The 13,102-nt window shown below is 36.8% G+C and overlaps 1 protein-coding gene across 3 annotated transcripts in view; it reads right to left on the bottom strand.

Annotated features, from left to right (window-relative positions):
* Positions 1-7,769: 7,769 nt before the first annotated feature.
* STXBP5 (syntaxin binding protein 5) overlaps positions 7,770-13,102 on the bottom strand; it is a 98,933-nt gene continuing 93,600 nt past the window's right edge. For all 3 annotated transcript variants that reach the window (XM_030448008.1, XM_030448006.1, XM_030448005.1), the window contains 4 exons: positions 11,993-12,158; positions 11,080-11,191; positions 8,789-9,009; positions 7,770-8,081 (listed from right to left, as the gene is read on the bottom strand). In XM_030448008.1, coding sequence (XP_030303868.1) covers positions 8,040-8,081; positions 8,789-9,009; positions 11,080-11,191; positions 11,993-12,158 — 541 coding nt within the window. In that variant the 3' untranslated portion in view covers positions 7,770-8,039. The remainder of the gene's footprint in view (positions 8,082-8,788; positions 9,010-11,079; positions 11,192-11,992; positions 12,159-13,102) is intronic.

Here is a 13,102-nt window from a genome sequence, read left to right on the forward strand (position 1 = left end):
GGTGTGCTTAAAGATGAAACAGAAAATAGGTGAATACTGGGGCCTCCTAAGTTCACAACCAGATTTGAATTTCAGCATATTAAAGAGAAAACATCATTAGATTGATGTTGATGGTCCCTTTTTTCTTAATTACTAAATTTGTCTACGCATTTCATAGGGAATTAATTTTTTTTTAAAATAAAGCTTCCTGATACCAGTTAGTACTATGTAGAGATACACGTTTTGAATGACAAGCATGCATACTCAGTCTAAAGACAGCGACTGTGATGAAGAGAAGCCTCTCAAGAGGACTTGCCCACTGCAGTACGTGCTTCCCTAGTCAGTAGGTGACATTCTGACATTCAAATAAAAAGGACTTACTGAGGTGCTGCTAAGAAACTTGCAGGTGCCCAAGAGAATTAGGAGGTGCCACCTTGAAACTCTTTTCTGTCCACTTCCACAGAAGACTGCATTCCATATTATTCTTCCCAGGAGCCTCCTGTGCCCTGGAAATCAGTTACATAAAATTTCTCATTATACCTGCTTAATTAAGCAGAGGAGTTGGTAAAATTATCAAAACATAAGCAGAGTCTGACATTCTGATTGCAAACCCATTCAAATGATCAGCTGTTTCTGAAGCCCTGCTCACACTGTGACTGCCGTTATCTGCTCTAAAACAGAGCATCGATCTTCCTATTTTTCTTTTTTAAGCTGTGGCTTTTCTACAGCCCTCCACTGCCCCTGCTCAGCAGTTTTGAGTCAAACAGCTCTAAATGAAAGTTTAGGGCTAAAGGAGTGCTCCCCAGGCCCCAGACAGCCAGGGCTACACCTTGCAAGCAGCCTGCTCACAAGCCTCAGCCCAGGATATCTACTGCAGCTGGAGAATATGAACACTTAAAAAAAAAAAAATTCACAGCAATTAAGCAGAACACTGATACTATAAAGAGTTACCTATGTAAGCCCCTGAACCCTTACACTAAGATAGCATTAATTATGCATTGTGAAAAATCAACCAGCAAACTAGGGGAGAAACATGTTTGCTAACATTCTGCTTTTATAGGTTTATCTCAGAGCAGGAGCCTATGGAAGGAAGCATTCTATATCCCTAGGCCAGACTGGGATGACTACAGCGAGGCTGCTATCTTTTCTCGAGAGAAAAAACAGCCAGTGCCTCTTTCTTGGCAGACCCATGGCCTAGTGAGCAGCCCAGGTGCACCACGCAGGAGAAGAGAAGCATGTGAGATCAGGGCCAGGATGCCCCTGAACACCTGCAGGTCAGTAGGTAACAAGGTGTTGGTTCTGGATGGAAACCTGGTTCTGGTTCCTTACCTGGAGGAAAAGACTGCTCCAGAAAGCTGGAATATGAGCTTTGTCCTTCAGTCTGTACTCAGCACCACCCAATTGACAGTTCTTCTGTCCACTGCCATGACCTTAAAGGGCTTCCCTGCAGGAAGGTTTGGCCAAGGACCATTCCCAGCAAAGAGGTTTTATTAAGGAAAGCTTTTGGAGTGGCACAGTTCAACAGTTACCATGATGCTGTTGTGTCTGTAGGTCTTGATGCATTTGACATATGCTGGCATTTGAACCATTTTAACATAGAGGTGCAGTGGGACCAAGTTATGTGTAGGGCTCATCAAATCTTGGCCTTCACACTAAATTCAAGTGCTTCACTTCCAACTTCAGCCTGACAACCTCCTCCTCCTCAGCCCATTGATGCTGTGGCCAGCCCCACAGTCTCCACCAAAAGGGAGCTATAACTGCTGGTCAGGGCACTGGTGAGCAGCTGGAGGCAGTGACAGCTCTGAATACTTTCAATTTAATTGGACTGAAGTTAAAATTATTTTTTTTATTCCAATGCTTTGTCCAAGTTATATCTATGTGCTGCAGAGCTCAAGGTTCAGAATACGTAACTATTGGATTTTGGAGAAAAAACAGGAAGGCAGGAGAGGTCTGCAGGCAGCAGATTTTTTCCCACAGATGAAACAGTGTAATAAGGCATCTGCTATGCTGCAAATATAGCAAAGGGGAAAAAAAAAAATCACCTCTTCTTCCCATGCACCCTGCTTGCCTAAATTAATGAACACTGTCAAAATAAAGCTACAGAAAATATTTTGCTTTACAATGTCTTTGTAATATAAATGCCCTTTTCTCATAGCTAAAAAAGGGTAACAGGGCTTCATTGTCACCATCAAGATGTGCATACCAGACTGTTTTAAAAACCTGCTTGGGAACATCATCACAGATGAACCATTTTACCTTTTGTGCTCCTGAGGGGCTACTCGCTGTCTGGCTGCTAGAGCCTCAAGCACTCACCACTCCCCCCATTATTATGTGCATCTCCCCAAAACTTAAGAAACATGAAATGGCCTCTTTTGAAAGTAAGGAGTCACTGCACACTCCAGCCAGCAAGAAAAGAACTGGTTAGGAAGGAAAGGAGTAAGGCTCCAGTCATTTCAGGAGAGATTTGAATAGTTTATTTTGCCCAGTCAGAGCCCTTCAGCGTAATGACACATTCATATACACATATATGAACATTTTTTCTGAAACATTAATGTATAATACATTTTAAATTTAAAATACCAGCTGCACAGGTATTTTTATTTACAAAAATATTCCATACTTAATTTTTTAACTTTCTTATGATGACATATTTCAGTTCAAGTACATGTAAGTAAAATAACTCTATGCAATCTAACATAGTCGTGTTTGTAACAGTACAGTTTGCAGTTCATATGAAACTATATTGGTAGACAGATGGATTTGCAACCCTACCTAAAATGCATATTCCAGTAATCACCCTCAGAAGAGCTAGCGGGGCTCAGCAAGACTTAACTAAAAAATAAGTTGCAATGAACCAAAGAAAAAAATCCACACCTGTACACACTAAGATATACATTAACAAGAACTGCTACACATCAAGCATGCTTACCCACAAATGGGCAATGTTAGAAAAATTTACTGACTTTTTTTTTTATTTTTTCCCCCCATGGTGCTGGTACAATGAAACAGCATAACTAGAAAGCAACAAGTTTTCCTAGTTCTAACCACTACAGATAGCAGAGCTCAGGTCTAAAATAACACAGTACTGCTTATTTACAATTCTGCTTTAAAAGGGAATATTTAAAACATGTTCCCATCCCTCCCTCTCCCTTTGCATCCCCTATTACTGAATAGTAGTGGCAATCCACATACAACTCCTTACATGTTTTCAACTTCTAATTCTTATTTGTCTGGTAAGGTAACTTAGGTATTAACAAAATACCAGTATCAAAGAAACTTACAGCTGTATGACTAACATTTCTAGGTGCTTTACATGAAAAACTAAAAGAAACACTGAATGAAACCTTCAATTTGATTGTTACATGGTTTTTGTTTTGGTTTGTTTTTTTCCTCAAATGAATGCCCACAACTTTAAGCCTACGCTTTACAAATTGTAAGGAACCCAGAAACACAGGACACTCACCTGGTTTGAAACAGTAATAACGTAGATGATATCCAGCTCATCTTTATAACATGCATTGGAAGAAGAAATTGGCCCAGCTTAGCTTTTTGATGAAAACTGAAATAAAATTGGTTTAGCTGATTTGCCTAGACCACAGAATTTTTTTTTCCTGTTTTTGTTCCTCCTCTCAAGTCATCATTAATTTCTGTCTACAAAGGATTTGAAGACTCTGTGGTTGCAACCAGGATAGAAAAATCCACCCACAAAGATTCCCATATTTTACAGAGGAAGCCAGGGAGAATGAAGAAAAGGTTCAACCCATGAGTTATCCTGCCATGCTCAAAGGGAGGCAAAGTGCTGCACACCTTCCCTTCCACCCCTAACCTTCATCGGCTTCCAATGCCCATGAGGTGTGTTGAACCATTATGAGAAAGCAAAGGGTACTTCAGCCACAGGCTGTAAGTTTTCCAACACAGGTTTGGTATACAAAAACCTCTGCAATTTACACCTAAAGAGCTGATATATAATCAAGATTCTTGCATTACTCAAAGAAAATATTTCTTGGGAAGCCTCACTTCAATTTTGGGGAATTCTGAAAAAGAGAGAAGGAACAGAAAAAAAGTATCTCATTTATATTCCTAAAAAAAAAATATGATTAAAAAAACTTATGGAAAATGAGTCAGCCACAGACAGCAGCTACTGAGAAAACTTTTACATTAGGTTAGATTTCTGAACGAACTATCTTCCCTCTCCATACTTGGGAATTGTTTAAGAATGTTCAAAATGGGAGGTAAAATAAGTAAGACTATTTTCTGCAAAGCAAAACTGGCTATTTGTTTTCATTTTATCATCTCGATATGAGATATGAATGCATTCATAAGCTTAAAACAACTTCTTCTGTGGATAATATACATACTTTAAGTACTTTGACTTAAAAATCGAACATAAGTCTTTTCAAAACCAAAGGTAGAAGTGTACATATAAAATTATTTAAAACTAAAAGTATATTTTTAAGCAGTATGTATAAATATAACAGATTTCATTGTATCATCTAATAACAAATCTGAAAGTGTTGCAGTAATTTATAAACTGAATGCTGACACAAGTGCCTTTGATTAGATTCTCTATTGTATATACATATTTGGCTAAGAAAACACACCTTCTAAATGATAGTAACATAATTAGCAAATGTGCCCCAAAGTAATCTGTTCTAAAGTCTTTATTAAATGTGTGTGCTTATATACAAATAATGAATCTGATCTGCACAAATGTAGAAAAACAAAATATAAAATTAAGAATGAAACTCCATGATTGAATCAAAGTGCAGGAAAAATTCAAGTTTAAAAGTTCAGGTAAGATCAGTGCCATAAATTAAGCCACCCCTCCCTCCACCCTCTCCCAACCCAACGAAAAAAAAAAAAAAAAAAAGGAAAAAGAAATAAAAAAGAAAAGGATAAAGGAAAGAAACTCTGAAAATCCTCCTTTGGATGTAGCTTTCCAACAACACCTTCCCTGCAAGTACCACCTCAGGTAAAAGTCTTTGCATAAAGACAGACAAGGAACACAGCTATATATTAATATATTTTATAACTGACTGTTTGCTGAAGAACAAATCACTGGAGATGACTGTGGTGTAACACTTTCAGACTTTTTTGGAATACACACATATTTACACGTATCGACATTCAAAAGTTACAATTTTGAAGGACTAAGGTGAAGAAAAGCTTCTTCAGTTTACAGTTCCTAATGAGACACACTACATATAAACAGATAGGTAGCAGCAGTTTCTTACACTTCCATCAAAAAAAGTAAAAGACCAGTTGTACTTTATAGTTTTCCAGACACTCTAAAAAAAGTTTCACACAACTAAAATTCTAGCGAAAAAACTGGGGTGCTTCCCCCCAGGGATTTCAATATGCTTTGCTGTACAAAAGGTGCACCACCAATAGCAGAATAAGATGCAACAATGTGTGTACGGTTAACTTCCTTCCACAGAGAAGGAAAAAGGAACATTTTGTACTAAAATTGTACATAGCCCCTTTTATTGATCAGAGACCATTTATGTGTTCATCTTCTGAACTTTTCATTGGTTTTCAAATCTAGAGCCATGCACTCGATATACGCAACTGAAAAATAATTCAACTATGACAAATCCTGTAACACCAAGTAAGCCACTACACTCTTCTTGCACTGGCAGATGGATGCTCTCTGGTCTCTCAATGCCTCTTTTTTTTGTTTTGTTTTGTTTGTTTGTTTTTGTTTCTTTGCTTGCTGGTGGTTGTCAAAAGCTTCTTGATGAGAAAGTTAAGTACGCTTTTCTTTAATGCCAAGGTCCATCTTCCACTGAACTGATATCATGATTTGGTAAAGAGTGCTTTTTCCATCCTCTCCCCCAAAGCCTGAGCAGACTGATTTTCCAGGATTCTATTGTTCTAAAGTACAGTTCACCTTCACCAGGTCAAATAATCATCAGTCATCTCATTTTATAAATGTGAAATAAGGAAGGGGACGAGTGTCAGCTAGGGTGTTTTATTTTTGGAAATTATAACAAGATAAACTACTATGCATACCTTCTACTTGGATTTTGATTAAAATGGTGTTATATAAATATGAATTAATTGGACACTAAAAAAAGAAAATGACATGCAGAGGCAAAACTTGCATGGCAAGCTAAGTTAAGCAACTGGAGAGAGAACACTGCCTCAGTAGGTGTGGGACAGAGCCATCAAAAAATCATAATGCTGCTTGTTCAAATAGTCATTCTCATTTGTTAAGTTCTTTGAACCATAGACATAGTATGGCATGCCCTCCATATTGGCAACAGAATTAACTTGTCTTTTTTATTTGGATATTACTATATATATATAAAAAAAATTATCAGAAAATGTATCATTTTGTGCTACAAGGTGAAAATACCTTTGTCTTGCATTTGAAAAATGAATAAAAAACATCAGTAATTTCAATATTTTGCATCCTTTAAGTGTTTTGTAAGGTTGTCTTACCTATTTATCTGCAACATCACTTTATAGTAAAAATATAATCAAGGTTTTGCTTTGGAAACATTCAGAAAGTGTGCAAAATCACTACACAGAATGTGCTACTTAAGCAAACCAAAATGATTTCAGACAATGTAGACCTATCAGCTTCTGAGTACCCCCTCTTATGAAACAAAACCAGTCAGCAACTATTCCTGCTTTGAGGGATAAAGACTAAATAATTTTTTGAAATGCAAACATTTCTGTTTAGAAATTCTCTTTTTAAAAGAGCTCTAGTCATTCCCACTGTTACAGCTTCAGTACGGTACCTATTAACAGGTTAGCTCAGCTATATTATTTACCTCACCCAAACTGACCTTCAGTTCCCCAATTCCTGAAATTTTAGTGTACACATACTGCTGCCCACACTGAAAATACTGCTTTAGAGACTAAATCCAAACTTTAGGCCAACTCCTTTAGGACTGGCTGGGACTGAGATATGTACTTTTAATATAGCTCTAGTTTAGAGATTTGCTGAACAATATCCTTACAATTACGAAATTAGATGCTTGCTATTATTCATACATCTGCACCTCCATGGAGTGTAAAACTGTTTGAAAACCTGAGTCCAAGATTTTCTGATGTCATAGTTAAGGACTAAAGGGGCATCTAGAACTTAAGTTTTGAGCAAAACTATCTAAGCTATTTTAATGGCTGTAAAGATACATTCTGTTAAACATTTATAAAAATTCACAGCATGAGTGGAACCCACAGCCAATTCTAAATTGAACAAACTGAACCAATAACTATTTTTTGGCAAAAAAAATATTTAACTGAATAGAAGTAAAAGTAGTCCTACCACAATGAAGATGTTACCACATTTCACACTGCACAGCCATAACACAAATGAAAACTCCCAGCGTGACACATTCCAGTCCAGTTTAATGCAAAAATTGTGTATTCTCTTGCTTTGCACTTCACAGAATATTATGTGAATACAAGAATACTAGATCGGGGTCCAAGAAAAGACTATGCACATGTCAACTATGTATACAATTTTCAACATGAAATCTTCCAAGCTTCCAGCTTTTCTGATAAAAGAAGTGACGACGAACTTCAACTCTTCTTCAACAATAATGCTAAATATAATGAGTCCTAGAGAGGGTAGAGTTAAGTCAGCTACTGTCCAGCAAGACAAATACGTTTATTCCAGCTCTTGGACCCCTGATTTATTGCCTCTCCTCACAGGAGGGTATAACACTGGCAGCAATTACAACAGCACAAAAACTTTTGGCATATGAAATATTAACACAGGATTGACCCTGCATTGCCCCTGCCCATCTCACACTACTTTTTCCCTTTATTCTCTTTTCCACATGTTCTAGTTGCCTTCTTCATTCCAACTCTCAGCTAACCAACAGCTAAGAAACACTCAAGTTTGGTTTTTTGCATGTGTTTCTTTTAAATATAAAGCTCCTCAGTTAAAGCCACGACTGAGATAAAACAGTGTGTGATTTGTGCTAGGAAACAACAGTATCCAGTGGTGAATACTCTTTTAAACTTCAATGGTCCTGACAAAATTAATGAAAAACCAAGATTCTTTCATCAGGACAAAATTAAACAGATGTAATCAATGAGCATCGTCAGAATTGATACCACTTCTTGTCTTTGTACTTCAACATCATCTAAAAAAAAGAAAAAAAAGAATTTCTAATTACTTTTCCTATAATGTACCAAAACCCACAATTATATAAACAAATTTCATGCTCACAAAGTAGCATAAGAGAGAGACACTTTAGTAAAGTTTCCCAAAACTGCAACAACACTGCTGAAAAGCGAGGGTTAAGTATGGATATATTTTCTAGTGGTAACATCACTGATGATCATCTAGCCTCAGATAGAAAAAGACATTTTTAGGAGAATGGGAAGGTAGCACAAGATTTTAGAAGATGGAACAGACATGCCTGAACGCTGACGAGAACAGCCATCATATGTAGTTAGTGATGGAAAAGAATACCAGGGATTCATGTGGTTTACATAGAACAACTGGATCTTTAAGAGCCACAGGAATCTCACACAGCACATTACTCTTCTTACTCAATTCAGTGATGAATTCTTTAAGTAATGAGAACTCAGCTTCACTTTTGGTAGTCTACATGTCACTAAGGCAGAGGGTTATGGTCTAGTCCAATGTGTCTGCTTTTACATTAACACTTAGCTATTAGGAGTCATGATTTATATATAAAAGAGAAGTGTCCTTTAGCGAGGATGTGGCATTTCCTTTAGGTAACATTCCTAACATACCTTTACAGATGTGTGCTACTTGAAAAACTTGCATTTATTTGGTACAGCATCAGGTTAATGTTCTCAGTTTAACATACAACGCACTTACCTCATGAGCATGTTTAGAGAAAGAATCAGCACTGTACAGCATAGCTGCAGTTTTTTCTTCCAGTTCTCCTAGTTTCTGTCCTCTTTCATCTAGGGCCAACCGGGCTCGTGCTAGTTCACCAACTACACCAGATGCTGCTCCTTTGACACCTTCAATACCTCCAGGCCCTGGAATATGTTGGGCAAGACTTCTTGATGCCTTTCCAGATGCTGATTCTCCAACTGAATGTATTTGAAAAGCAGCAAAAACAGAATAGTAAGGTTTTCTAGCATTATTATATAAACACCAACATAACAAGTTTATAAAGAGGTGTTTTTTCTTTGCACAGACACTGAACACCTAATCATAGGAGTGACTGCCAGCAATACTTACTACTCAATGTTACAAGATGTTACTCTTTAATAAAACTGACACTTTTCTAACATGTTTCAGAGTTTCCAAGCAGGCTATAAGCACAGCTCAAAGGTGAAATTAAAACTCTCTCAACAGTGTTGGCATCCCAGTCACCAATGGAACTGTGCTGGTGAAGTGGCTTTTAGTAACACAACTTGCTCCACAGGGAAAGTGTTGGGAGTTCAGCAAAGCAGAAGAATTCTGAAAAAATAAGCTGTGGGCAGTTCTAAAGTGCTTTGCTGGTGTAGGCAGCCAGTATGACTCCAGTAGCAAGTTTCTTTTGATGGAAGTTCAGTTCTAGGTGCAGATACTTGAATATTAAGTGTTAAAGCTCTCATTGCTGTAAGAATCTTGTACAAAAACCATGTAATGTAAAGGAAATCAGCAGCACAGCTGTAAGACAAAACAGCTCATCCTAAAGTAAACATCCCCAAATGGTCAGCAAACAGCTCTCTGGACTTCAGTGACCACACTGGTTACATCTCCTTTCCTTACAACGGGACATCAGCCACCTAGATCCATCTAAACACTTAACAGAAGTGTCAATCTAATACTGAATTGTATATTCTACAAAACATGTTAGTGAATGCCAAAACACTCTGGATGTTGAAGTTAAGCCAAATCTGTATTTATTTTTTTAAACTATGGTTCAATTTTTTTTTTCACCTCTAGGAATATTTAGATTTCAGCAAACACTATAAACATTTCTAGTCTTGCAAGTTTACATAAAGAACTGACTTATATAAAAAAAAATAAATCTATCTCAAAAACAGGTTGGCAGTCAGGGCAAAATGGTGGAAATTTGAAATGATGTAACCAGATAGCTTCTACAGTTACAATAGTGCTTTTCTGTTGCCATGAAGAGGCAGTTTTTCCCTATTCTAGTCATACTAATTCAACGTGTAACTTGTACACACATTTCTTTCATAGAATACCTGACCATCCTGTTGAAGTATTACACATGCATAAATACAAGTGGAATTTCTAAAGCAGACAGTGACATCTAAATATCTATGTTCAAAATGTACAGACAAATAAGGACTAATATGCCTTTTACTGGATAGAGCAAAAGAACCAATAGAAAAAGAAAGTATTTCCAGGGAGCCTTGTCAGTTTTAACAGCTAAGTTCCATGTTAAAAAGGGAACTGTTCTTGTGTAATACATTTTTTCATCTAGGAAATATGCCAGTAAGTAGAAAATATTTTCCCTAAATATATTAAAATACTACATGCAACTACAGTAAAAAAAACAACCCCCCCCCCAAAAAAAACCCCCAAAAACAACTGTGGTTAAAAAACCCAATAAGATGATAAAGCAAAAAAACCTGAATCTGAATTTTAAATAAAATATCTGAATTTAAAAAAATCTGAATTTTACTGTCCTGTGAACAGAGAAGACTCAATTGAACTATCATTCAGTTTTTCTGTCCTTGCTCTCATTCCTAAGGCAACTCTGCATAAGCAAAATGAGGAAAAAGAATATAGCAACTGAACTGAAGTAGAATGGAGTTTTAATTTTCTCACTGTCCAAAACAGCATTCTTCAAAACCAGCCCCTTTCAGTTTAATGGCATTAAGAAAATCGTGGTCTGTACTATGCATTTCCTAAAGGCGAATAAAACCGAGATCAGTTGTCCCATTTCTTGTTTCATAGTTTACTTTCAGAATAAATGAGGTAAAGAAGCCTGTGAAAAAAACAGAACCAAGCTTTTTTGATCTTCCTGGCAAGGTGTACAGCCCGGAAGCTATTAAAAAAGTAAATGTTATTTCCCTTTTTTCCTTTCCCCTCTGCAAATGTAATTTCTGTTAATGCAGGTAATACATTTCTCAAGGATCGCTGGTTTCCTTGGGTAGAAACAAACCAAAATACCACAAAAATAACAAATACTGAAAACTTACAGAGTTCTTCTCTGTCAAGTGACTGTGCCCCACCTCCGAACAGGCCTTTAAAGAACCCCCTGTTTGGTGCTTCTGGTGTTTCTACAGGAGTGAAGAGCTCACCCAACATTTCCTTTACAGTGAAGAGAGACAACAAGGCATACATTATTTTTCACACAAATGAGTGGAATATTCTTTCACTTTAAGGTTTTACTCTGTGAATTTGTACTTCAAAATGAATATGCCTTATTAGGCATCTGTCTTTGCCAGGTCACTTAGCAAACTGAAAATAAAAACACACTGGGAAATCTGCCCAAACCATCTGTTCTGAGAGTTGGAAGCTTATAGCTTATGAAGGTCAGCAGCAAAGAAATGGATTCCAGGAAAGCCATATTTGCCCCTCAGCAACTTGGGCAATACTCCTGATCTTGTTCTGCTAAAACTATGACTACATATACTCCTGCCTGTGCTTGGTATGAAAGTAGAGCTTAGAGCCCGCATCTCCACTACTTCAGTATTCTAATACAGCTTTTAAGCTGATGGACACCTGAAAAACTTTTCAAGCAGTTAACACTCTTGAAACTGCTTCCTTCAACTATCCTGAGTTAGCATTCCCTGCTTGTGTCAGCATGCACTTCCACAAGCATCAACTGAACAAGGGAGCTTTAACTACACGCATTAAATAAATTTCCTACCAATCAAAAAGGAAATTAAGAAACTGTTTCAAATATAAGACGATGGGTGAAACAGTAAAATTTAAGAGTAGGCAAACTGATTTACCCTGAATCAGACTCTAAAACAAGAAAAATTAAAGCACAAAAGCCAGAGTGCTTGGTTTTACAGCAAGCTTCAATATTGTAAGCATTGTGAATCTGGAACTGTGAACCTCAGAGTACATCTATGTCAGAAAACTGTCATTTTAAAAATTCATTACCTGAAGATTTTCACATGTTTCTTGACTGTATGTGAGCCTCTGTATTTCAGTTGGTGAGACAAGATAGAGTGCTTGTCCATTATTGGTGAAGCAGAATGTTCTGGCTATCCGCATATTGGTGAGTGGCAGGTAATACATATCCAACAGAGGCCTTAAACTTGGCAAACTTAAAAAAAAAAAAAAAAAAAGAATTAAAAAAACCTCATTAAATATAGCAGGGTTGTCTATTATTTAGCAAATGGCTCATTTTTAAACTGCAATGTATTATTTTTCTCTTCACCATCTGAATAAGTACTCCACAAACAGGTTATCGTTTAATGTAATTACAAAATCTCAAAACAAATATGAGATTTCTTAAGGTAGCACCTCTAAAGTGAAATGTAAACATCTGCATCACAGATGCATTTAAAAGCCTCATTTACATGATACTATAAGCATATAAAAAATAGATTCACTTGAAACATTCCTCAGTAATTACTAATGAAGTATTTTGGTAAGTATCTGCCAAAAATTTATGATTAAACATCCTGCCTCTTCTCCCAGGTGAAGATTTTATACTTGACTAAAAATAGAAGCCCCAAAGTTCTCTCCTTAAGAATACCTAGAGACATACAAAGATGTGCTTTCAAAGGAAAACAATTCAGTAGCCTCAAACAACAATCTTATGAATTATGTCTACCTTGTTTTGCCCAACTGCATATTTAAGAGAAAATCTTCCTAAAGTTCTCAGTTCTGTGTTTTGATTCTGCACATGTAACTGCAGTACTTAATCCATCAAGCTACTGAAGAACAGATTCAAGACTGGCTGCAACAGTGCTCTTGCTAACACTCCCCTCCCTCAAATTAATAAAAACAAGTAAGAAATGACTGAACACCTGATGTCTTGATAAAAGTAATTTAAAGATCTTAGCTGTAAAAGTACTGACAAAATATTAAGCAGCTTCTGCATGAATTTATTCCTGAAAACTAAAGAAGCAGTTCAGAGGCAAAATGAAGCTGAAAGAAATGAAAAAGAAAGATGCAGAAACCACAGCAGCAAGTGTTGTTTTCATATTGTTTTTTTGTGTGATGCTGAGATTTCTAAATGTTAAGCTTGCGTTTTAGAGATTA

This window comes from Calypte anna, chromosome 3, assembly GCF_003957555.1.
Source record: "Calypte anna isolate BGI_N300 chromosome 3, bCalAnn1_v1.p, whole genome shotgun sequence".
Lineage (NCBI taxonomy): Eukaryota > Metazoa > Chordata > Aves > Apodiformes > Trochilidae > Calypte > Calypte anna.